Here is a 25,524-nt window from a genome sequence, read left to right as displayed (position 1 = left end):
AAGCTGGCTATGACTACGCTAAATAACTATACATGTTGATTGAATAGCTTTTGATGGTTCATGAAAAGCGACAAATTAAATGTCTGTTTATCGACTTTCCCCAGCTGACAACATTATACATCGAATTGCGGCTACCCGTATAATAAATAAAAAACTGAAAACACATTTATAAATGAATTGATTCATGTAAAGCTGTGCAAGGGTTGCACGCTAATGCGTGTTGATTCCCAAACTTGCTTATGTGTTGCGACTTTTGTGCGTGACATTGCAGAACAACTTGCAGCTCTACCATGAATGCTGATGAGCCTGGATCTTTTTCATAACGGTTACATTGAAGAGACAGCCCTGTGGCCTCCCATCCCAACTCGACAAAGATTAGCTCATTTAGATGGCCAAAAGTCCGACTTTCATTCGTAAATGTTCTTATGTTCTAAATGACATTTTTAAAGTTTCTCATCTTCATTTCAAAATAACTTTTTTAAAGCTATCCCATAATGCTCGAGTGACGTGGTAAAGTTAGTGGATCGCTAAACTTCCTGGAGACCCAGGAGGCGGAGGGAAATAAAGAGAAAAAGCCAGACCACCTGACAATCATGAGAAAGAGAAAGTAGGGTACAGCTTTCGTTTACTAATAGTACATTGTCGTTAGTACCCGGACAGGACACAGGGATCAGTGAGATAAGCAGAGGACAAAGTCAGTTTTTTTTTGTTTGTTTTGTTTTTTTACATTTTTTTTGTAAATAACTATTTGATTAAGAAAAAAAAAGTTTTGTTTCTTAAATCAACGTGGCTATGTGCATGTAGCTGTTTATGACGGTGCGAGACTCCAGCGTCTGTGTTGTTGGCGGCAGCAGCAGTCACTCACTCACACACACACCCCACCACAGACAGGTCTACGACTCCAAAACATAGGATCGGGGATGTAGTGCCCAGGTAAGGAGACAACAAATACTGTGCCGTCAGGCCACTACGCGATTTCATACACTACAGTGTTTCGTGATCGCTGATTTTAATAGCGTGAGTAAACTACATGTTTAAGTACAGTTTTGTGCAGCCAGGTGTATTACTTTCAAAACATTTGCTGGAAACAGTTGGAGGTATGTGAGAGCAATCTTGCGTCGTTGTGAAACAAGTGTATACGAAGTTCTGTATCAGTTATGATAGAAACGCTTCCCTTGTTGTGTACGCTACTTTGGTACATTTGCACTTATAATGCTGACTTTCTTATGTGACACAGTACAATGCATATGTATGTAATTACTTTTTGTTTTTTAAACCAATGCGACTATTTAAACTCTTTTTAAACATTTTATTTTACTACGTATAACGCTATTAATTTAGTTGCAGCTGTTGAGGTTTAATCAATGACAACAGTGGCTATTATTATTATTATTATTATTATTATTATTATTATTATTAGGGTTACCATATGGCTCCAGATTAACCGGACGCTTTGAGACAGACCGGAATTTCAAAATTCCCCTTAAATTGAAAGTAATTCACGTATAAATGAGCTCCACCTTTGCTGAGATTAATCCTGCTGTGGTGGAATTGCTTGGGAGCAGCAAACAATTCACACTGATCAGCTGCTTCTGATCAGATCTTAATGAACGAATAGCTAATTTATCGATAGAGCAACGAGATGATGATGCGATTGTATTTGCAGAATAATATGGGCGATTGAATTTTAACAAACAGAAAAAAATAGCGACTGGCTGCAATTCATTCTTAGTATAATACAATTATTTGACGCGCATGCGAGTATTTAAGCACCATTATTAATTGTAGCTAAGGATGGTTCATTTACACCTTCATTTATTTCAATTTAGGGGCAAGTTTGAAATCCCGTTCTGTCTCACAGCGTCCGGTTAATCTGGAGCCACATGGTAACCCTAATTATTATTAAGTATCTACATAAAGAGTGAGTGCTTAACATAAGAACATAAGAAAGTTTCCAAATGAGAGGAGGCCATTCGGCCCATCTTGCTCGTTTGGTTGTTAGTAGCTTATTGATCCCAGAATCTCATCAAGCAGCTTCTTGAAGGATCCCATTACTGGGGAGTTGGTTCCAGACTCCCACAATTCTCTGTCTTACCTGTAGTACATTCTGTTTCGTGTAGCAGGTAGAACTTCAATACACATGGTTGCAGTTGAAAAATGTTCTGTCACATTAGGATAAGCAGTCAGGAGTTGTTTGTCGTCATGTGCATCTTGATATTATCATCTAATACTCTTTATTTAAACTGACATCTTTTCCACAGGCTGCAGTCAACAGTAAGGAATGCTTTTAGAAGTCAAAGTAGAAGGAGTCTTAAACATTCTGTGGTAAATGTGGAAAAGACCAGGATTTTCTGAATCTTTTTTTTATTTCTATTATTTTAATTGAAAAAAAGAGCATTAAAAACATCAGCTGTGATTCCTACTGCCATTTACAGTACTGGCTATATTGTGACACACTGTAGCAGACCACTCGGCACAGGTATACCTACAGTAAGATTTGATGCTACAGCCTATAATCTTCTGATATGGAAAACACTCAGCAGTGCCAGAGAATGTAGTTTAGACAGTAGCCATCATGCTGCGTAAGAAATGCCATGTTTGAGGCTACAGTATGCCATTTGACAGCATACAGACGTTCCTTTTTTGAATAATGTATTGGGGGGGGGGATTAGTTTGATTGTACAGCATTGCTAGCAATCTTGCAGATCTTCCTTCTCTTGAAACTTTAAAATAACTTAAATAAAAAAAATCGGTAATGTACAGTATCTATGGTACAATTTACTTTTGAAGAAGAATGTATTGGAATGTTAAATGAGAAGATGGTAAAAACCTTGAAGTAGGCCTATATTAGGGTCACAATTGGGCTTATCATGATCATTTTGAGCAGCTTTTTGATAAACAGTTATTGCACAAAACTACAGAGGATATGGCCATATACCTACTTTATGTGGTAATAAATAAATAAATAAGTATATATATATATATATTTTGGCCCGGTGAAAAATGCGAATTAAAAGCGTAGGTATTTATGTGCAACCAAGCAGCCTTGTCTGTGGGTCGCTTCTTTGTACTTGGTGGCTTCGGAGCTTAACCACTCACTGGACTACAGACGATCTCCCCTGGCAGTGGCACACATCATTCTCACCTAGAGACCAAAGAGGAAGCAAGTTAAAATCCAGGCTGCATAACCAGTCTCTGTCCTTGATTCGAAGGACTGTTTTAGGGAACCAATAGTGAAGTCTAGATATTTTCTTTGAGTGCCCTGTTATGGGGTTTATACAGCAAGACTAGACTTACTGTACTTGGGTTTAATGCTGGACAATATAGTACTTGGTTGGTGTACAGTAAAATTAATCTGCATGTCAAAGACCACATACTGTAAGCAATACAGTAACTTTGGGTTCATATGAGGTACAGTACCTTACTACTGTCAAGTGTATATCCCTCGGGTGGAACATTATATGACGGAGATATGGGGTTTGTCTTTGACACATAGTTGATTTGGACAAATTCTTCATACTATAACAGCAGTAGTATATGCAATATTATTCATACTGTAACAGCAGTAGTACATGCTATAGTTCTTGATTCAAAGTCAGTTTAAAGAATGAACACAGGCAGTTTTATCCAGTTGTTGATTGCTCTCTTTGTATCATAATAAAATGTCATGCGTCTCATCATCATGCCGGATGCATCTGAATGGCATTACAGTGCATGTGGACTGTATAATTGGTTCATGGTTAGTTAGTGTAGGGGTACTGTAGGTGGCAAGCTCTAGTGGGTTAATGTCAGAGTGCAGAAACAAGCTAATCTTTCCCCGCTGCGGGTGTTTCTGCTTCCGTCATGCTAGAGTTACATGACAGTGCTGCAAAGCTCTTCAGGTACTGTACAGTGCAGTGGACTGTTCCCCTAACATCAATGACTTTTACAGTACAGTATCTGGAAGCACTGCAGCATATTAAAAACAGTCCTTAACCGCAGCTCTAAATCTAGTTCTTGTCCAAATGGCAACATCGTTTAGCTGCCCTAACCCCTGCTGTGTTACAGCAGTTAGTCTCCCCATGTTGGGCAGCTAGAAAAGACACCTAATGAGGTGATTTTGAGTAGCACATGAAGGAATTACTTGTGTTGTGCAGAGTACAACAGCCCTGTGACTGAAGTAATGATACTGTACTGTAGTACAGTGTAGTTGCACAGCTGTGGTCACTAAAATGACACTGGGATTTGGAGGCCTATCCACATGCAGTCCAATGGAGCATGCTGCTGCCACGGGATCCTAATAAATAATCCTTTTGTTTACAAGCTTTTACCTGACATATCGGGATTTAAAGAGGCTGGCTCCCTTTCCAACCAATGCAACATTTCACCCGGGAGCTGACAAAAAGAATATCAATTTCTTTAGTGCACATAGAATTGCTGTAGCATACACTAAGTACACAGTACAGACAAGCATTGAGGGTTACTTGGTAACTAAGTGTTATGAAAAGCTTTCCACACCATGTAATACTGGACTTATCCTGTATATCAGGATCCAGTGATCCCCCCACCCCCTCCCTGAAAGATCCAGGGGCAATTTGGCAGGTTTTTCATGTTAATTTCAGGGCAAGTCCCAACTTCTCAAAATCATGTGAAAGAGGGACAGATATGCTGAATTGCGCATTTTGGTAAATTATAGTATAAGGAGGTGTGGGAAATTCACTGACACACTTGAGAAGGAGCTTTATTTGAAACGCGTGCTTGGCGCACTGATTTGTTTCCGCACTGTGGTACTGCTGCAGAGCACAAACCGATACCAGCAATGGTAAAAGGTTGGCCGTCCAATCGTGGCGCACACGCAGGTGCTCAAAATAATAATGAAAACGAAAGGCACAAAGGAAAAGTGAAAATAAAATACAGTAATAAAACTACAAAATAAAAGGTGCTTATGCAGCATCCCCAACCATTGCTATTTGTACGCCCCCCCCCCCCCCCCCCCCGAGACTGCACACCCTCACCCAACCTCTCTGTGTCACTGCCATGATTGACGGCCGATCTTCCTGCAGAACCATGCATGCGTCAGACAGCCAGCACAGGAGGACACTTTCTGTGACTGGTGTTTGTATACAGTGTTTGTTATACAGATCGAAGACTTGCATTTGTGGCACATTTTACACTATTACTACTGTATATGCAGCATTTGGATTGTTCACAGTTCTCGGTTGGTTGTATAAACCATATGGTATATTGGACATATGTAAAAGTAAATATGAAATTAGTTAAGGTGGATACCGTGTTGCACACAATGTAGATGATCACTGTCGTGGGCTAGTCAATAGAAAATCCATGTTACTGGAGGAAAAGCGCCGAAGGCTCATATGTTACAATGAAGCTACGTCTTGCTTGGTCCCCACCACTACTATCTAATTATCTGGGCGAAAGCCAAGTCCAATATTAGCATGAAATAAATAGCGGCTACTCTCCTGTAATAAAAATCATGGTCATAATTGGTGTTGCATCTGGTATATGACCCTTTAGGGCCCAAGCTATTTTCGCCTGTTTTTTACTGTTAGATTTGTGCCTATAACTCTAACTATAAAGGTTACAGCTACGTGTCATACATGAAATGAATGTGCACACACTATGTTTCCATTAAAAAAAAAAAAAAAAATAGTCTGAGACCCTGTTTAGTACAGATAACAAAAACCACAGAAAAGAGATTTTTTTTCTTCTTTTTTAGAAAAAAACATTGTTTTGTAACATTTCTTTTAGGGAACAAGGGAAAAAAAAGTGAACAAATTAGATAATAAAAAAAGGAATTATGACCATATATACAAAAGAGACCAAAAGCAACCCCCCCAAAAAAACTGAACAGTTGAAAAATGTGCAAAAACATAACAAAAAGAAACGCATTCAAGTGATTCGTGCCAGGGACCCTGATCATGTGGTGCAAGACGGAGCTCTTCACTGTGGCTAAAAGCCCTGGCAACCATGGCAACCTAACCCCAACAGCTGACTTGTCTCATGCATCTGATCCACAAACACAAAGAACTAATATAGATTTATTAGAAAATAGGTCCTTGTGCCTTCAGTGTTGCCATTTCTCCTCTTTTATAAAGATTTTGACTGAAAATGTTTGTTTACTGCACCAAGGTAGGTCTGTCTTACAGCGCAGCAGTTACATTGCAAAACACTCGCATTCACGGCTCTCCCCTGTCATGGTCCAATACCGGAAATACACGAATAGGACCTCGTTTTGAAGCTCTGACTGCTCTTTCAAATGGTGCACTGCAAGCAAGGCTGTCTCTTACAGTGCCTGAGTAAAAAGATTGAAAGGGCTAGGTTTCTGGCGGGATTTTTAACATTAGACGGACCCTAAAGACTTAATTGTGATGACATTGTCTTTTGTTTGCATGAATTCCCAAATTGTTTGCTTGGCTGCCAGTACAACGCTTGAATTGGAAGTTTGGGGCTTTGTTGTAGCATGACGTAACTGCAAACCGATATACAGTAACAACATTATCACAGTGTCATAAATAAAATACCTTTAAAATACCCGTGGACTTCTTGGTTTCTTTCTTGTTTCCACACAGACTAGACGGTATCACTTCAGAGGCCATGAGGGTGCGCTGGTCACGGAAGCTGGGCTTGCTGGCTAAGACCTGCCTGCTGCTGTCTCTGTTGTGGGTGGCCTACCTCATCCTGGAGATGTCGACGTCGTCCTTTCAGGACTCGCATGGGGAAGGAGCTGGGAGGAACCTGCTCGAGAGACAATTCTCCAGCAAGACCCAGAGCAAAGAGCAGATTGCCCAGCCTGTATACCAGAAGCCCCCTCCCGACTCCAATGCCCCTGGGGAGTGGGGCAAGGCCGCCCGGCTGCAGTTGGACCCGGAGCAGAAGAAGCAAGAGGAGGAGAGCATCGAGAGATATGCCATTAACATCCACCTGAGCGACAAGATCTCCTTGCATCGGCACATTGTGGACAGCCGGATGGATGAGTGAGTAATCCCTGACTCTGCCACTGACAGATGTTGATGTTTTTGGTATCCTCTATGTAATATATATATATATATATGTGTGTGTACGTGTATATATATATATATGTATATATATATTGCATTTTGTCCTGTTTGCAAATGAAAGAACAAAAATTAATCTGACTAATCCTGGAATGGTTTAGACCAGCGATGGCCAAAGTTGGCCCTTTGACTCCTGGTCTTTGTTCCAAACGTGTTTTCAGTTGTTTAATGTGTCAGGATTTTGGCACATACTCTATATATATATAATACTCTAAGCACACTCTTAAACTCAGGGGAGACGTTCAGTAGGACATAAAGATGTTTCGGACTCCTGTATTATTATTTGTTTATTTAGCAGACGCCTTTATCCAAGGTGACTTACAGAGACCAGGGTGTGTGAACTATGCATCAGCTGCAGAGTCACTTACAATTACGTCTCACCCGAAAGACAGAGCACAAGGAGGTTAAGTGACTTGCTCAGGGTCACACAATGAGTCATTGGCTGAGGTGGGATTTGAACCGGGGACCTCCTGGTTAGAAGCCCTTTTCTTTAACCACTGGACCACACAGCCTCCCAGCCTGTAAGTGGATCGTTCGTGGACTGAGCTTGCAACGTATCCAGATGACTTTTAAACAATCGAGAAAATCACACAGACTCATTTAATTTGAAGTTTTAATGAATCAGAGTAGTAGTAGTGCTCTTTTTGGTTTATTAAATGCAAAAAATTGGATTGGTTGGTTGCGCAGACCACCGGTAATCCCAAGTAAAAAGCAGTCTGGGCGATCCAGTGCTTCACAGGTTTAACAGCATTAGTACTTCAATACAGTAATACGAATATGGTTATCATATATTTAGCCTTCAGGCTATGCATGCATGAAGCTAAAAAAACCCACCGCTAAATTTCTAGAACATTCAATATATATCACTCTCTTAAGACTAAAACATAATTTCTATGCCTTATAGCAATCCATCAAAAAAGTTCTTACCTTCCGAAATATATGGAAGTGTAGAATATAATTTAAGGACAGGAAAAATAAGAACCGTCTTCAAAAGGTAGAGACTTCTAAATTTGACTAAACAGCAATCCGTTTTTCAGAGATCCTCAGAGCATGGCTCACAAAAGCTTGTAGTTAGCAAGTTGAGCGATACTGAATGGGGTCTTGCTCTGGGGTTATATAGGATTTTCCCTCCATTGAATACATCAGAAGTCCCAAGTAAATCTAATCATCACTCGGCCTTGACATTTCTTATCTTTAAGTTGATACATTCTAGAAGGATCTGATCAACTCCTTTTTCAAAACATTGTAACCTGTTCATAATTTGCTGCAATATTATTTATGCTGGTTTTATATTCTTTAAAACACAGTACAATTATTACAATATTCTGACAGTGTCAGTTAGTACTGAACTACTTTCGTTTTTAACTGTAATATGTTCTTTCAACAATAATAATGTTATTTGTATAACATTTTAACTTTAAATGATGTTATAACATGTATTTCTAATTCAGTTACTTCAGTATAACAGTTGCTCCTAGAAATGGTAATATTATTTCATCCAGACCTTGAATTAGTTAATTATATCATTTTATCAGTTAAACCTGGAGTGGAATGCCTCTCCAAGACCGTGATTGGACACCCGTGGTTTAGACCCATTCCACAATGGTTCGGGGTTACCCAACCCATTCTATGTTGTGCACAAGGACCTTTCCTACTAATGTGTTGATGATCTAGTTGCTGATTGTTGCATCAATTGTTGCATCAAATACTCCGGTTGTGGTCTGGAATGTACTCAGTACACAACTGCATTCTGTAATTCTCTTGGTCAAGTTTGATTGTTGGTATTTCGTAATGTTTCTCTAGCAGTTGGCTGCAAAGCCATTCATTTTTTGGAGCTACTAGCAATGCATTTGCATTTTCTATGTACGATCGGATTGCAAAGATTAAAAAAAGGCAGTGTAGTCGCAGTGCTCTCCAAAGCAAAATGACCCAGAGAACATGTCTTATCATTCTTATGGAAACAACTAGTTCTTTATTCTGCTAAGCCTCACCATTGCTTCTTTATTTTGTGTCAAAGTCTTGAGCTGTACAGTATGGCCATATATAGTTTTTTTTTTCACATACTGTACAAGTGTACAAATATTTTTCAGGTCTGCATGCCTTTGTTTCTTTGATGGGCATGAGAAACACTTCAATAAATAAGTACATTCTTAACATGCAATTAACTGGTTACTGCAAGTTAATGTACTGAGTTACAATACAAAAAAAAAAAAAAAAAAGGTTTGTTCTGGTTTTATTTGCCTTCGACGTCACAGGCCTTACCCATGCACGAAACAGACATCTTAAAACAATAACACATAGCTCTGAAACACACAGAGATAAAGATCTGTATATATGCCACAATGTAGCTGGAGCCTCTTTTCAGAACTTGCACATTTCCTTTGGCTCATTTATTTAGCCAACCATAGCATTCTGTGATTTATATTTGATACCATTCATACACAGATAGATACCATTAGGACTTTTAGTCTTTACAATATGTAATGAACAAGAATTTGTGCAGAACAGTATATTTCTAAGCAGAGTCCACAGGCATCACTAGTCTTGAAGGTAGATTTTTTTTTTTTTCCTGCTACAGCGCTGTATGTAAATTAGATTGCTGCGATAGTACAAAGAAGTCCTTCATGTGCACAGCATTGAGTGCAACATCTCTTTCGGTCACCGTTTCAAGTGGGTTAACATTTATTTGTCTGCTGCCAGTAAACCACAAAGTTCATAACTTCCCTTAGCTTTGTGGTCACAGTACTCTCTGACTCGACTATCTTGCAGAAAGACCTGACAGACTAGACTTGTACAGTAGGAAAGGCGTTTTGGGTGTTTGTTGGCAGCCTGCTGAGCGGCCAAAGGCCATTCCAGCTTTTACTTGTCTTGCAGTGCACATTTTATTTTGGTCGGGTGTGTCTCTCACTCCTTGTGAAGTTTTTGAAGTCGCTGCGGAATGTCTGACTCTTCTGGTTTTAACTTCCACTACAACAACAAGGCTTCAACTTTTTTTAACTTTAAGTAGCAGCACTGTTTAGATCAAGAGACACCAGAGTATACAGGCAGTACCAGTGAAATAAATTGCACAGTGATAACAATGACAAAGACCTCGCAGATCACAATACTTACACCATTTAAAGCAGAGGTCAAGTAAGTCAATTAAGACTACTTACATAACAGATGGCTGTTTACATGGTCTGGGGTTTTATTACTCAATGCGGTTGTCCATGGAAATTGCACTTGGTACTTTTGTGTAATGCATACTTGCATGCAATATCTAGGGACTTGGTGGATGTTTGCTTTGTTAGACAAACATTGCGGTTACTGTAGCTAAGCTTCCAGACATTAAGACACAGGGATTAGTGTCTTTCCTATTCACCACATTATAAATACAGAGGCAAATAATTAAGGGGCACTTGTTCAAAGTGAGTGAGCATCTATGCTAAATTGTAAAGAACGTCTTTGAAGTCATACAATATACAGAATCTCCATGGGTGTAATCAGCAGTGCTACTATAACCCGTTTTCAGTGCAGTTTCATGGTCCTTTAATTGTATTGCTTGGTGTCAAACTTGGATTGTGGGGACAGCCTGGCAACGGAAATAGATGCAGAAGATTCCTGGATTTGCTCCACAGCACACTGCGCAGAGCCTGTGAGATTTCACATGCTTGTTGAAATACCAGGGCCTCGTTGACAACCCGTCTCCATGGAGCTTGGTGTTTGGTTGAGAAAAAGGGTGTAGATTCTGGCCTATATCAAAACTAAATGTTTGTGTGTCTGTTTTTTTTTTTTTTTTTTTACACACCAATATATTTTATCTTTACTGAATTATAGATCACATGTCAAAAAAACAACCAATCACAGTGAAATATGACAACATTCCAGTACAGTAGACAACATCTTCTACTGTGTACAGATGTCATCCCATACATAGAACACCACACCTAATTCCAATGTTCATAAAACATGTGTTAACTTCTGGTTAATGAATACCTTTGAAAGCTATATTTAATTCAGTGTGCCTACAGCCTATAGCATTTGCTATCCGGGGCTTCTTTTTGTAAACACGGTTCTGAGTTCTCTATAAAGGTCTCTACTTTAGCTTTGAGCATGATACTCTGCTAACCCCACGTGCTCTATACAGTATAATATTATATAGAGCAGTGTACAGCTCTGGCCAAAAGTTTTGCCTCATCCTATAGAATTAACACATTTTGCTTCATAAAGTTGAGTGAAACCTGCTGAAATAATGTTATGTTAAGATATGGAATTGCATACCACATTGTAGTTTTCAATATACATAATGAAAAACCAAAAATTGAAAAATATGACATTTTAAAATGTAACATGAAATACTGTACTACTATTTTATTTGTATGTCTCAATTCTAAAATTCTAGGTATATGCAAAACGTTTGGCCATGGCTGTAGGTTAATAGAATTGGTCTAACAGAAAATAAACATGTTTTGTATTATACTGAGGCATCAGAATAAATTCATATCTCTATTCTGAGAGTACAGTCACCAACTCAGTATACTTTTACTTAGTCAGTGGTGATTCAGCAGCAAATTATACAACCTTGACACTGAAGATAAGAGCAAGTGTTGTATCACTCAAAATCCACAAAACAGCAGAGCCAGAGATGCAGAACTTACGGAATGACCAGTTTTCCCTGTTGAACACCGCTCTCCTGGCTCATAATATAATTAATGCTGTACTGATTCCAGATGTAGATCCAAGGTGTTTGATTACCGGAAACTGCCAACGACTTCTGTGATCATTTCCTTCTACAATGAGGCCTGGTCCACTTTACTGAGAACCATACACAGCGTCCTGGAGACCACCCCTGCTGTACTGTTGAAAGAAATCATTCTAGTAGATGACTTTAGCGATAGAGGTATGTGATTTGGCATCAGCACAAGCAAAACTAATGATAGCACAAAGAACTGTTGGAGGTTTAGCATTTATAGGGTGCTGGAAGTTGTTATTGCAAAGGGATTTTAATGTTTGGATAGAGCGACTGCTTGAGAGTTTCCCTTTCCAAATGGTACAAGGAAAGTTTCTCGAGGGTCAGTGGGTCGGGGATAGTGGAGCACATTATTTTACTGAAAAATGAACCACATAGAAACAGACTGCATCTGCTTCACTTGGATTAGTCCTGAATTGTATGTAGTTGTGTTACTGTTTCCAGACAGGTGTTCAATTAAGTAATGGACTGAAAGGGCCACGAGTGAGTACCACTGACCTATGTGGAGCCTCATCATGACTGCACCTCATGAAGTCCAAATTAACCACTTCTTCAAAAAAATCAATGCATTCCTCTCAGAAAAAAATAACCAAACATATATTTAAAATTAAAGTTAATTCCTTTCAATTACTAAGATTTTTTTCCATCCTGCAAGTAGTTATTTTTACTATCTCTAGCAATGGTATAATCTCATTTAAGTAGCTTTAAGTTATTACTGTGTTTTCTTTCGAGTGAGAAGACAAACTGGGACAGTAAACTAATTGACCCACTTGACTTCCAGTCTACCTGAAATCTCAGCTTGAGGAGTACATCAGTAATCTAGACCGGGTTCGGCTCATCAGGACCAATAAGCGTGAAGGGCTGGTCAGAGGCCGTCTCATCGGCGCCACCTATTCAACTGGCGACGTGCTCACCTTCCTGGACTGTCACTGTGAGTGCGTGCCTGGGTGGATTGAACCACTGCTAGAGAGGTAGGTCTGCCAATGAGGCTGGAAAGCTTGTAGCCCATGCTTTTGCTTCATATTTTAGACTTTGGATTATTCTGTTGTTTATTTAAAGCATTTTTAAAGGATTAAGTTTGCTGTGCGGTAAACTCTGTAATAGCTGCTTCCAACCAGTATTCACAAAGAACCAATTGGTGTGCGTTTTAAATCCAGATTTGTGCTGCTTTTACTTAAAAGGGTGTGAAGCATTGCTGTCTGTTGTACAAAATCCATGAAATGTAATTTGACACCAAAAGCTCACTGGACTACTGTACACTCATTATTGCAGAATTGGAGAAAATAAGACGGCTATTGTGTGCCCTGTGATTGACACCATCGACTGGAATACCTTTGAGTTTTACATGCAGACAGATGAGCCCATGATCGGTGGGTTTGACTGGCGGCTCACTTTTCAGTGGCACTCGGTGCCTGAGCAGGAGCGCCGCAGACGGAAATCCAAAATCGACCCCATCAGGTAGGATGTGATGAAACACAGGGAACGTGCCTGTACTGTATATATGTGCCTGTATGATGTGTTTAGCAAAGGGTGTTGTTTCTTTTACAGTGAAGTGTGTTTAGAATGTGTGAGTTTTCATATTTTGAATGCAAGAATGTCATTGTAAATACAACAGAAGCAAGTCGTTTTAAAGCATGTGCCTGTATTTTAGATTCTGTTCGGTTTTCTGCCAGGTCTCCGACGATGGCAGGAGGCTTGTTTGCTGTAAGCAAGGAGTACTTTCAGTACCTTGGCACTTACGATATGGGAATGGAGGTCTGGGGGGGTGAGAATCTTGAGCTGTCATTCAGGGTAAGTCTCTCAACATTGTGATGCTTCTTTTGTAACAACCCCGAGTAGCACTGTAATTACAAATAAATATTCAGTATATTACTCAAGGAAAATAAAGGAATAGCTGTTTTAAAGTTTACAGCTGGTACAATTTCATCTGCAGTAGTGGTACACAAGAAAAAAAAAAATGTTTTAATGAGATCTTCTGGCAAAGTGGTACGTGCAGGTGCAGGGGTGATGCAGTGTAGTAATGAAACACAGAGAGTTATAATCCATTTTGGAATAGTTTTTAATTGTATCCATGTCTATTAACCAAATAATAATCCCTGGCAATACACAGCAATGTGTAGAGCACAGAGTAAATAACAACAGGGTTACAGTCCCTAATAATAAACACGAATATCCGTCCCACAATATACTAACAGGGTCACCAGGCCTGGGTGCGTGCAGTAGTGCTTGTGGTGGGTGATAACAATTATACAGTGACTGTGGTGTAGTGTTGTTCCGGGTAGTGCTGGCCCAAGGCGACCGCTCCGGGTACATGTTAGCTGTGTAGTGATTTTCAAAACAAAAGACAATTACTAACAGCAACAAACAAACAAAAAAATCACTCACAAATCATTTTTAGTTTTTAAAGGGTTTCTCCCAGTCCTTCCAGTTCCTTGTATTTCGAACCAAGCAAAGGAAAAGATTTGCGATTCTCCGTCCCCTTTATGCTATCACGCATGACCCCTTGGTAAACGAGTGCAGCTGTCTCTACTATCTGCAGCTGCTATGTCGTTTCCCTTCCGGGTCAATATGTTCCTGCAACAGAGTCTCGCCTTCTTCCAGACTGACTGACTTCCCGGCCCAGGGAAAGAACTGTGAGGCCAGTCCATTCAAAAACTTCTCCTTTCGCTGCTTAGCACCCTCACAGGTCGGGAGGGAGATTTACATCCAAAACTCGTATTTCTGTCACAGATCTCTGTTAAATTAAATTGTATAGAAATACAATTGTATTCTGGACATTTTGGACAAAAATGCCAATGTGCAGCACAGATAAGATTCACTGGTTGATCTCTGCTTGCGTCTTCTCCATTTTCTTTAGATGTATGTCTCTGGCTGCGATTTTCATCTCTTGTCTGTCCTATTTGTTTTATTTCTGTTTTCAATGAAGCAATGCTTTCTTTCAAGTGTTGTATGAATATGTTTATGCTGGGACACATCCCAGATATCTGTATCCGATTGAGTCATGTGTTTTGCATGCATAAATCCATTGTTTATGTTGTGTGGATAGGTTACAAGTTAGAAACTGTGATAAGAATCAAAATGAACTTTAAAATATGGGTCGAGGTCCAACTTTTCAAAAGCTGTACAAGGCCCAGATGTTCCAGTAGAAATGGAATCATGGGCAATAGAACTCAATGGCATCAAACACAGATCCAGATCTAGATTCAGTTACTATGACATCAAGCACCTACACTATCAATCAATCAATCTTTATTTTATATAGCGCCTTTCATAGTGGACCACCATCACAAAGCGTACTTCCTGTCTGTTTTCAAACATACACTTGAAACTTTGGCAGCAGGCTCTTACTATAAATAAATAAAATATTATAAATGAGCAAAATACTATAAATAAATAAAACACAGCAGCTTCCCTGTGCTGAGAATGAAAAGCTCCTTCAGTCTGGTTATCGGACTGTGAGATGTATCGGTGCACACTGTGTTAAACACAATGGGGAAATTAAAAAAGCTAGTACGCACCCTTTTGAACTGCAAATTCTTGTTTTTATGTAGCTGTTTTGTTTGTTTGTTTGTTTGTTTTTGGTCAGGTATGGCAGTGCGGAGGATCATTGGAGATCCATCCCTGCTCCCATGTAGGCCATGTTTTTCCAAAGAAAGCCCCATACGCCCGGCCTAACTTCCTCCAGAACACAGTGCGTGCAGCTGAGGTTTGGATGGATGATTACAAACAACATTTCTACAACCGAAACCCTCCAGCAAGTAAGGTAACCTAACATAGCTAGCTAAAGTAAAAGCCCTGGGGTAAATATATATTATGTTATTTTATTTGATACCGTAACAACACTGAACTAAACAACACTGCCGTACCTCTGACTGTGTTGCTCTGTAGTTTTCAATGTAGAATCAATAGAAGATGGCGGCTTCACATGGGAATTCAAAAGAAAACAAATCTCTAAATGTACAGCTGCGGCCAAAAGGTTTGCATCACCTAGAATTTTAGGATTGAGACATTCATTAAAAAAAATAAAATAAGTGTGTGTGTGTATGTGTGTAATATAGATAGATAGATAGATAGATAAATTTACACTGCTGTGCAAAAGTCTTATTTCTACTCTGATGCATTATAAGCATCAACAATTTACTCAAAGCCTCCACTAGCATTTTCTACTATTATAACAACCTTGACTTACATAAAGAAGGAAATATATTGAGTGAAATAGCTTGCATCACTTGATTTTCAAGGTGTGGTATCCGAAGCATAATCAACAAGTACAGAGAAACGTCATCTGTAATTGACAAACCCAGGACTGGAAGACCGAAAAAGCTGTCTAACAAGGATGAGCAATACTTGAAGATAATATCCTTAAGGAATAGAAAGAAGACAAGCGTTGAATTGAAAACAGAACTGGCAGAAGTCACAGGTGTCGTTGTCCATCCATCAGTAGTCCAAAGCACCTTTGACCATTGTTCCATAGTCCAATTGCTGTGTTATTGTGCATATTTTAGTCTTTTAGTCTTGTTCCCCTTTCTTAACAGAGGTATTCTTACTGCAACACATCCTTTAAATCCTGATTTCAAGAGTGACCTTCGTTCTGTTGATTTGATGGACAACAACACCTTTTATTTAACATTGTGTAATCAAAGAAACTACAAAATTATATTGCAAAAGAATACTGTGCTACTGCCGTAACAGTAGCACAGTATTTCATTTCGAAATGTCACATTTTTCAATTTGGCAGTTTTTAGTTAAGTATATGGAAAACTACAAAGCAATAAGTAATTCAATATGTTAACGTAACATTATTCAGCAGGTTTCATTCGACTTTATGAAGCAAAATGAATTAATTGTATAGGGTGATGCAAAACTTTTGGTCATAGCTGTAGGTTTGTTTCCTGCCACCCTGTTCACCTTTTTGTATTATTATTATTATTATTATTATTATTATTATTATTTACTTTTTTATTTTTTTAATGTTCCCTATTTTAGGAAAAATATGGTGATATTTCAGAAAGGAAACTCATCCGGGAGAGACTGAAGTGCCAGAGTTTTGAGTGGTATTTGAAAAACATATATCCTGATCTGCATGTTCCTGAGGATCGGCATGGCTGGCATGGAGCAGTAAGTGATTTCTTCAATGAGTTGCCACTTTATTCTTTCATTTGTCTTATTTCCTTGTGAGCTAATTCAGGAACTGCCTGGATATCGTGCTTTTATTGTTTATTTTTAGGTGCGAAGCGCTGGGATTCACTCTGAGTGCCTGGATTACAACGCTCCAGACCACAACCCCACAGGAGCACACCTGTCTCTGTTTGGATGCCACGGGCAAGGAGGCAACCAGGTATTTATTTTAATTTTTTTTATAGCCTTTTTATTTCCGTGATGTTCTGGCAGATCGTCTGTGCTGTGGTCAATGATACTTAGTTTGAAGTGGAAAACTTCTAGTGGGTGCTTAAAACAAAGCCGTTGTTTCTTTCTGTTTTTGCAGTACTTTGAGTACACATCGAAAAAGGAAATCCGTTTTAACTCTGTGACGGAGATCTGTGCGGAGGTAGCAGACAGACAGAAATACATTGCAATGAGGTATTGTCCACGAGATGGAACTGCAGTACCTGAGAGCATCGTCTGGGAGTTCAGAAATGTAAGAATCCAACTCTGTCTTCATTTTTATTCTGATCTTCAAGTTCAGATTATGATTATTATTTGTTTTAATTAAGAATATGAATACTAAGGTTACATTTAAGATTGATGTGCATGTGGCTCCCGAGTGGCTCATCCAGTAAAGGCGCTCCTCGCAGGATGTGCCCTATAGCCTGGAGATCGCTGGTTCGAATCCAGGCTATGTCACAGCTGACCGTGACCGAGAGTTCCTAGGGGGCGGCGCACAATTGGCTGAGCGCTGCCCGGGTAGGGAGGGCTTAGGTCGGCAGGGGAATCCACGGCTCACCGCGCATCAGCGACCCCTGTGGCCGATAGGGCGCCTGTGGCTCTGCAGCGGAGCCGCCAGATCTGTGTTGTCCTCCGGCACTATAGGTCTGGTAGCATTGCTGTGGATCTGCAGTGCGAAAAATGACGGCTTGGAAGGAGCACGTTTCGGAGGACGCGTGTTCCAGCCTCCGTTTCCTGAGTCGGCGGGGGGGTTGCGAGCGGTGAGCCGGGGATACAGATAATAATTGGGCATGCTAAATTGGGGTGAAAACCGGGGTAAAAATAATTGGCGACGACTAAATTTATAAAAAAAAAAAAAAAAAAAAAAAAAAAGATTGATGTGCATGACATAAAGCATCTGACTGCTCTGGGCTGAAGTACTGCACTGTAGTGTCAGTCTTATTCAGTACAGTAGCTTACTGAGGCACCATCCTTTTAGAGGTAATTTGAATAAAATGCACCAACATGTATTTTAATTGATAGTTTAAAGCAGTTGTGTTATATCACTCTGCATAGAAAAGTAAAATGTTATTATTTTTTGGTTGTTTTTCCATTGTATATCTCTGAAATGAATTTGTCCTTGACAAGATACCGATCAAGTGCTTAAAAAAAAGTAATTTCTTTGTGGACACTCCAGACAGCAGCACAACATGATTTGTTACTGTATTTCATCCCAGGATGGGACTATCTATCACCCTCACTCCAACATGTGCATCACCTCCCACCACACTTCAGAGGGAAGGACAGGCGTTGAGATGAGACTCTGCAACCCGGGGGACAGAAATCAGATCTGGAATTTTGAGTAAAAGGATATTCTGCTGTGCCTGAGAGAAGTGCAGATGTTGTGACAGACTATTGACGACAAATGAAAATTATATCAGCAAACCAGCAACCATAAAGCCCTTACATTCCTACTGAAAGTTTTCTGTGAAAATATATTTGTGCCATCACCTTTGTGCCTGTGGTTTCTGCAGACTGCCTACCACCCTCTCCCAACACAGCTGGACATAAGTTTGAACCCGTACACTGCCAGTGCAGTAACAATGTTAAAGAATATTGCACGAATGTTTCATGGTTTTGAATTGTGAATACAGTTGGGTGTTTACTGTAATTAAGTGGAGAGTGCCAAGTTATTTGAGTCAAGTAATATAATATTGAGAGGCTTTACCCAGCAGACAGCACTTCTCCATCATAATAGATGGCAGTTGGCCACAAAAAAGTTCACACAGTGTAGTGTTTATAGGACAGGAATGCTTAAGTTCAAGGTTCAACCGTGTTATGTGCCTACTGTGTCATTGTAGAATTCTAATAACGCGTGGAATGCAGACAAAGGCTTGCAATGGGATTTAAGAGGACAGTTAGTTTAAATCTGTCAAATGAATGAGAAAACAAAGTAACCTTCACTTGTTTATATCACACTCTAGTTCATGCCAATGTATTGTATGAAGGCACCTTAGCACAAAAAGCATCACACATTTTGCATGGTTTGTTCACAGTTAACACAATTCAACATAACTGCTCACTCACAGATTTACACACAGAAATTAAGGAAACATTCATTGCCAGGGCTTGATTTAAAAAAAGTACATTTGCAAGGCTTGAGAAATTCAGTGGAATTGAATTACACGTCACTTTAAAAATCAACATGTTCCTGCCTTCTATTCAAAGGTCCCCTATTTCTGTTTTCAATGCTGTTCTGACGTGAGAGGTCAATAACTGGTGCTTGAGTCTTACAAACACTTTAAATACTGTCGCCTGGCCTGCCTTCAGCTTCCTCAAAGATGTACAGCATAACCGCTCTGCTTTCAGTACACCTCTCCAGCCACAAACACACAGCCCCCAGAGCAGACTAACAAGCAAACCCATGTGTTCGGTCAATATATAGAGGATACAGAGTGAATGGTCATGGAGGGCTGTTACCTTTTTCCAATGAATAAGTGATGACTGATATCGACACACTCCTAAAGAGGACAAGGAGTGCAATAACCACAGCCCTCCGTGAATTCCCATGGTGTATTCTGTTAACATAACAAATGCAATGTATGGAAAATAAAGTTTCTTTACAACTGAATTAAACAGATTCATTCTGGTTATGACTTTACTTGGATCTGTATCTGCTTAGCAAAAGATGATACAGCCAGTCATATGTTTGTTAGATTTGAGTGAATGCAAGATACAATATTCATTATAGGATTGAATATACAAAAAGATTTGTCAACCCTACCCTAATAAATTTACCACAGTAAAAGCATAACAACATGTAATACAGGACAGTGAAAGCATGGTAAATCATAGGCTAGTATTGTAAAACATTTAAAAAAAACATGTAAACTATGATATACTATGGTAAATGCATAGTATAACTGTAAGGAAACTGCAAAACTCCATCCAAATTACTGGCTGTAAACCTTTATATGTTATGTTGTATAATAAGATATATTGAGACTAGATTACTGCAAACACAAAACTATAAATCTCCATATTGCCCAGAAAAAGTTAGTCACATGGGTTTTTAATAGAAAGTGATGCACTAGAAGCCTCCATAGTGAAATAACATTTCGTAAAACAGCACAGCCATCTTTTTCTCCAGGCACTGCAAATACAGCCAGCCCTGGGTTCATTTCCCTGCTTGGATATTTGACTGAAAAGCACCAGTGAAATAACACTAAAGCAGTGGTGTATGCTTTGATTGAGTCCACCTCAAAATTACATTGTTTCTGCAACGGGTTTGGCGCACTGCCTGCTTGTATTTACTAGCAGAAACCATACAGGCTTGTGCTGACATTCCCATTGCAGTCCCTTAACATGCTAACAGCTGTTATTATTATTATTTATTTCTTAGCAGACGCCCTTATTCAGGGCGACTTACAATCGTAAACAAATACATTTCAAGTATCACAGTACAAGTAATAATACAATTAAGAGCAAGATAAATACAATGACTGGTTCAAGCAAGTACAAGTGTGACAAAATACAATTCAATAATACAGCAGATAGCAGTGTCAGTGATAGTTACATCAGGATATGATTAAATACAAAATACTACAGATTAAACACTTGGCATATTACAGTACTCTGAAGTACAGGATTAAATGCAGTAAAATAGGGGGCAGATAAGCTAGCTAGCGGAAGCAACGTGCACTTTGCACTCTTTTTACAGAGCTGTTCAGTTAATGGGCAAAAGGATCAAGGCAGATCCAAAAAAGCGTCTTAACTGGCCAGAAAGAAAGGCTGTGTCCATAAAGAACCAGTGATTAAACTAATAATAACGTGATTATGCACCTGGTTTTTCCACTCTGGGTAAATTGCCCACATCATACATTTTTACAGTGGAGTGGGTCATTTGGACCCGATGGGAAAATGGGCCTATGGGTTTTAATGGGAGCTTGTCTGCTCACTGGCTTGAGCACTGTTTGTGGAAGACAACCTCAAATTAAATGTTCTTCCTGGGTTTCTTTAAAAATAAGAAAGAATTCTACTCCACAATGATTAGTTTGTTAACTGTACTGATTTCTTCCATGTGGACTAATTAGCTGGGACAAAAAATGTGAGTCATTGTGCAAAACAATTTGATTGGGCACAGGTGTTTGCATTTTTGATAAAGAAAAAAAAACATGAAAATGACGTTTTTAAAAAGCTTCAATAATGTGTCTAGGAATTTCTAGTTGGCTCAATGTGCCTTTTGAATGATGACAATTACATTTTTTTAAATACAATGTGTCATGTTTTATTTTGCTAAACACTATACAGATTACACTAAAGTTAAAAGAAGTAAAAACAGTCAATGAATGTCAATAAAAAGTGAAAACATGAGAAAGTTATGTTTAATCAGCTGTGAGATTAACTGAAGTTCTACATTTTAGTTTTACAGTCTCATTTCCTGAAAAAAGGAATGGGGATGTTACCTGATGCTTATTCATCAAAGTGTTGCAAGGCATTAATGATAAAAAGATCAAACAATAATATAACAGATATATCAAATAATTTAAAAACAACACAGCAAAAGCTGAATAGGTGCCTGCTAAGATGCTGATACATTCTGTGTAGTGTGTCTCTTATTATATTGTAACGTGGAGGTAAAGAAAGCAGTCCAGGCAGGGATTCTGTTCTCAAATGTATTATTACTCGAGGAGCAAAGAACAAGCAGTTCTTTGTTGTTCTGTAAAACAAAGGCAGCAAACAAAAACGAACATGAGTTAGATGAGCATAGCCACAATTTAATTAAATGACTGGGGGGGACAAGCAGGCAAAAACAAAACAAGTTCTCTCCCACAGCTCCAAACTCACAATCTGCACACAGCCCCTACCTCTGCCAGGCTTAAATACCACTCCCATAGTCACACCGTCATGCATGGGGGCTCTCCTGCAAATGCATATCTGTGACTGGCTGCAGTCCCATTGGCCGCGCGAAGGGGACCCTGAACTTAATAACCTGGGCTGGCTGTGCGTGAGAGATTGTTTGCAGCAAGTGCTCCCCCCACCCGTCCCGCCCCGCCCCGCCCCGCCCCGCCCTGCCCCCTCAAGCTCCTACCCCGACCTCCCGCTTCAGGCAGTGGTCGCAGCCCTCCTGTGCGCAGGCGCGGTGGGACAGAGCGTCAAGGTTGCGTGGCGAGCTCCAGCCCTGTGCTTGATCCAGCAGGCTTGATCCAGCAGGCCACCTGTCCCTCCGGCTCCCGGAATGTCAGCAACCACTGCAGGGCACCATGGTCAGTCCAGATGGTGAATGGTAGCCCGCAAAGGTAGTGGCGGAAGTGGAGGACCGCCGCTACTACTTCCAGCAACTCCCATCCATTTGACATAGTAGTGGCGCGCCGCCTTGTTGAAGTACACCACTACCTTCTCTCCATCAGGCCCCGGCTGGGAGAGGTCCACACCAATCCCCTTGTTATTGGCCTCAGTGTCCAGGATGAATGGGGTTAGGGTTAGGGTTTCTCCCTTGCACAACAGCTGGTGCAGGGGGGCTGTGATACTGACGAAGTTGGCCACGAACGTCAGTATCACAGGGCTGATCTTCGCTGGCTCGGTGCTGATTCCCTCTCCGCCAACCCGATGCCACAGGAAGGTGCAGCTCTACAGGGGAATGATGCCCAGGACCTTCTCCAAAGGTGGCCGGAGTGTTACACAGTCCAAAGGGCACCACCTTGAACTGCCAGAGGCCCCTGCCCGTGGAGAAGGCGGTCTTGGGTCAGGCTGCAGGAGTGAGGGCTACCTGCCAATATCTGCTCTTGAGGTCCAGAGAGGAGAACCAGGAAGAGTCAGCTACCAGGTCCAGCAACTCGTCGGTGGGGGAGGTGGTACGAGTCCTTCTGTGTGATCTCGTTCAGGTGCCTGTAGTCCACACAGAACCACCACTCTCCATCCTTCTTTGAGACCATCACTACTGGCTATGCCCAGGCTGTCTGACGGCTGGATTAGGTCCACCTCCCTCATTTCCCTCAGTATTCTCTCTGCCTCCTCCTGTCTGGCCAGAGGTAATCGAGGGGGCCTCAGCTTGACAGGCGCCGCCTCCCCTGTGTCAATGTCCTGTTGCACCAGGTTTGTGTGGCCCGCTTCCTCGGCTCGGGTGGTGAAACTGTAGCGCTATTAGATCCCGCAACTGGGCCTGCTACTCTCACAGCTGTGGCGCTAGACAGCGGCAACTGCTGCCAGGACAGAGTCTTCACTGACAGGTGACTGGGGCTTGGCTGGGGCTGTAGGCTGGTTCTCTCAGCGCGGTCACTGCGGGGGTTGGGCTCACTTGCTTGGCTCTAGACCCTGGCTGTGCTGGTTGGACACTGGCTGTGCTGGCTGGACCCTGGGTGGTGCTGGCTCAGACCTGGACTCGGGCTGTACTGGTCTTGAGCAGCAGCTGGTCACAGGAGTCTGCCGGCCCCTGGTCAGTCCCCCACAAGAGCTGGACGTCTGGGGGGCGAGCAGGTTCACCCAGTTGGGCCATGTCAAGAGCCGGTACCCCCTGGAAGCGCAGGAGCCCCATCTGGAGGTCGAGCTGACTACCGGTGCTGCGCAGGAAGTCCAGGCCCAGGATACAGGGATCCTGGATGGCAGCGACCCACATGGGATGGTGGACGATCCGATCATCCACTAGGATGGCCATCATTCCCCTCCCTCTCATCGGCACCAGCTCCACGGTCACCGTCGTTGGCTCCAGCTGGATGGGTCCCTGGGTGGCCTGTTGGAGGACATTGGGCCTTACCAGGGTGACGGTCGACCAGGGCAGTGCAGGGGACATCCTCAATATGGACAGGGACATGGAAGAAGTCCCTTACCGTGGTTCTCCTCACCACGACAACTGGCATGCTGTCAGCTACTTCTGGGGGGGGTGGAGCCCCACTCCCCTGGCTGTACTGCTGGGCTCCCCAAGCTGGCAGTGGCTGCAGCAGCGGCGCTGTGCAGGGCGATGTGGCCCTGTTAGATCCTTCGAGGGTGATTGGAGCCTCACTCCCCCGGCTATGCAGTGGTTGGTTCTTGATAGGCAGGCTGGCGATCTGGTAGGGGGCCCGCGCTGTCCCACTTACGCGGACCCCGTGTCGTTTCCTGAGGGCTGCTTCAGCTGCGGAGCTCGTTGTGGAGCAGCCCGGGCTGTAGGCTGCTCCCAAAATGGCAGCGCAATGCCCCCGTTAATGCCCCAGAGTCAAGTCTTTGTCCCAGTGTTAAGGTTAACAGACAGGGTAAGGCCTCCTCAGTTAAGCTCACTGCCAATTGGAGGGCCTTCTCCCCCTCAGTCCAACCCCCCACTGTGCAATTAATTCAAAATGAGCATTGAAAGCATCCCAATCGGCCTTACGTTGAACTTGGGTGGCTTTAGTGGGTCCTTTCACTGTTGTTGTAGAGGCTTTGCCCTGCAGTGCCAGGCCCCTCTCCGTCCCTTACTGACATCATCGCTGCTGTTCCGCTTCTGTCGTCGTCATAGCACTGCCCTGCAGCATCAGGCCTCTCTCTGCCATTCAATGACATCACCGCCACCACCTCCGTCTCTCTTATGAAAGCCGCTACCTCACGGTCGCTCTGCGCTGTTCTCGGCCCTCGCGATGTCCATCCCTGACTCGCTCCCGACCCTCAGTTCAGCGACAAGCTCCTCCAGCCTCTCCAGGAGACTACTCGTTCCTGGCTGTGGCGAAACCACTGACATCTGTACACAGGATATAAGATGTACTGGCAAATTTTGTCAGAACAGTGGCTGATTTCTTACATGCGATTTATAATAGTTCTTGTCAGCCGTCAGCAAACATTTCAAAACTCTAAAAAGTGGCTAAAAAGTGAACTAAAAGACCATTGCCACTCATAAATATTTTAGCACCTTCTTCAAACAACATTTTTTAAGATTGCCTTTGATTGTCAGGTACTGTCTCAGAGATTCCAGGTGTAGAAAGCCTAGGTTTGCCAGCAATTCCTCTTACAGGGATATCTTACTCTTTATTTTCATTCAGCTGCAGATATATCTCATAACATAACTAACCCCTATCTCGCCATAAAGCAAACCTGTTTGAAATTGGGTTTAAAATTGAATTACTTTACTCGTACTTTATGGTGTTTTGTAATGAAGCAGTCTGGCAGGCTGTGATGTTTCTAATGCAGTTGTGGGCATGGACAGGGGGGAAACCCAATGCACAGGAGCAGGTACCAACTTGGAACCTTGCACTTGCCAGCCCACTCTTTTAACAACTGCACAAGACAGCCAGCTTGTTTGGACAATCATTTATACATCTCTCACTGAGGCCCACATTTACAAAGGGAAAAACCGACCGCAAAAAGCCACGTAATGTGCGTGTTCAGTACGGCCGCACTTAGCGTCAAAATAACAACCTATTTTAAAAG

General features: G+C 41.5%; 1 protein-coding gene across 4 annotated transcripts; it reads left to right on the top strand.

The window, feature by feature from the left end:
• Positions 1 to 341: 341 nt before the first annotated feature.
• LOC117394894 (polypeptide N-acetylgalactosaminyltransferase 4) lies at positions 342 to 19,798 on the top strand. Of its 4 annotated transcripts, none has more exons than XM_033993591.3 (11): positions 342 to 933; positions 6,575 to 6,974; positions 11,765 to 11,934; positions 12,566 to 12,755; positions 13,057 to 13,242; positions 13,458 to 13,575; positions 15,371 to 15,547; positions 16,771 to 16,902; positions 17,012 to 17,122; positions 17,270 to 17,422; positions 18,387 to 19,798. In XM_033993591.3, exons 2-11 carry the CDS (start codon positions 6,595 to 6,597, stop codon positions 18,513 to 18,515), a joined length of 1,746 nt encoding a protein of 581 aa, XP_033849482.1. In that variant the 5' UTR covers positions 342 to 933; positions 6,575 to 6,594; the 3' UTR covers positions 18,516 to 19,798. The 4 variants fall into 4 exon arrangements, with proteins under 4 accessions (XP_033849482.1, XP_033849479.1, XP_033849481.1 ...); XM_033993588.3 differs by having other exon boundaries at positions 344 to 933; positions 6,570 to 6,974; XM_033993590.3 differs by having other exon boundaries at positions 929 to 1,017; positions 6,570 to 6,974.
• Positions 19,799 to 25,524: the final 5,726 nt, after the last annotated feature.

Source organism: Acipenser ruthenus, chromosome 3, assembly GCF_902713425.1.
Source record: "Acipenser ruthenus chromosome 3, fAciRut3.2 maternal haplotype, whole genome shotgun sequence".
NCBI lineage: Eukaryota > Metazoa > Chordata > Actinopteri > Acipenseriformes > Acipenseridae > Acipenser > Acipenser ruthenus.
Note: the sequence above shows the minus strand (reverse complement) of the source record. Positions and strands in the feature narration are given on the sequence as shown.

Coding starts and splice junctions, on each gene's coding strand:
- LOC117394894 (XM_033993591.3), top strand. CDS start 6,595: ATGAGGGTGCGCTGGTCACGGAAGCTGGGCTTGCTGGCTAAGACCTGC. Junction 12,756..13,056: donor ATTGAACCACTGCTAGAGAG/GTAGGTCTGCCA, acceptor TCATTATTGCAG/AATTGGAGAAAATAAGACGG. Junction 17,423..18,386: donor TCGTCTGGGAGTTCAGAAAT/GTAAGAATCCAA, acceptor ATTTCATCCCAG/GATGGGACTATCTATCACCC.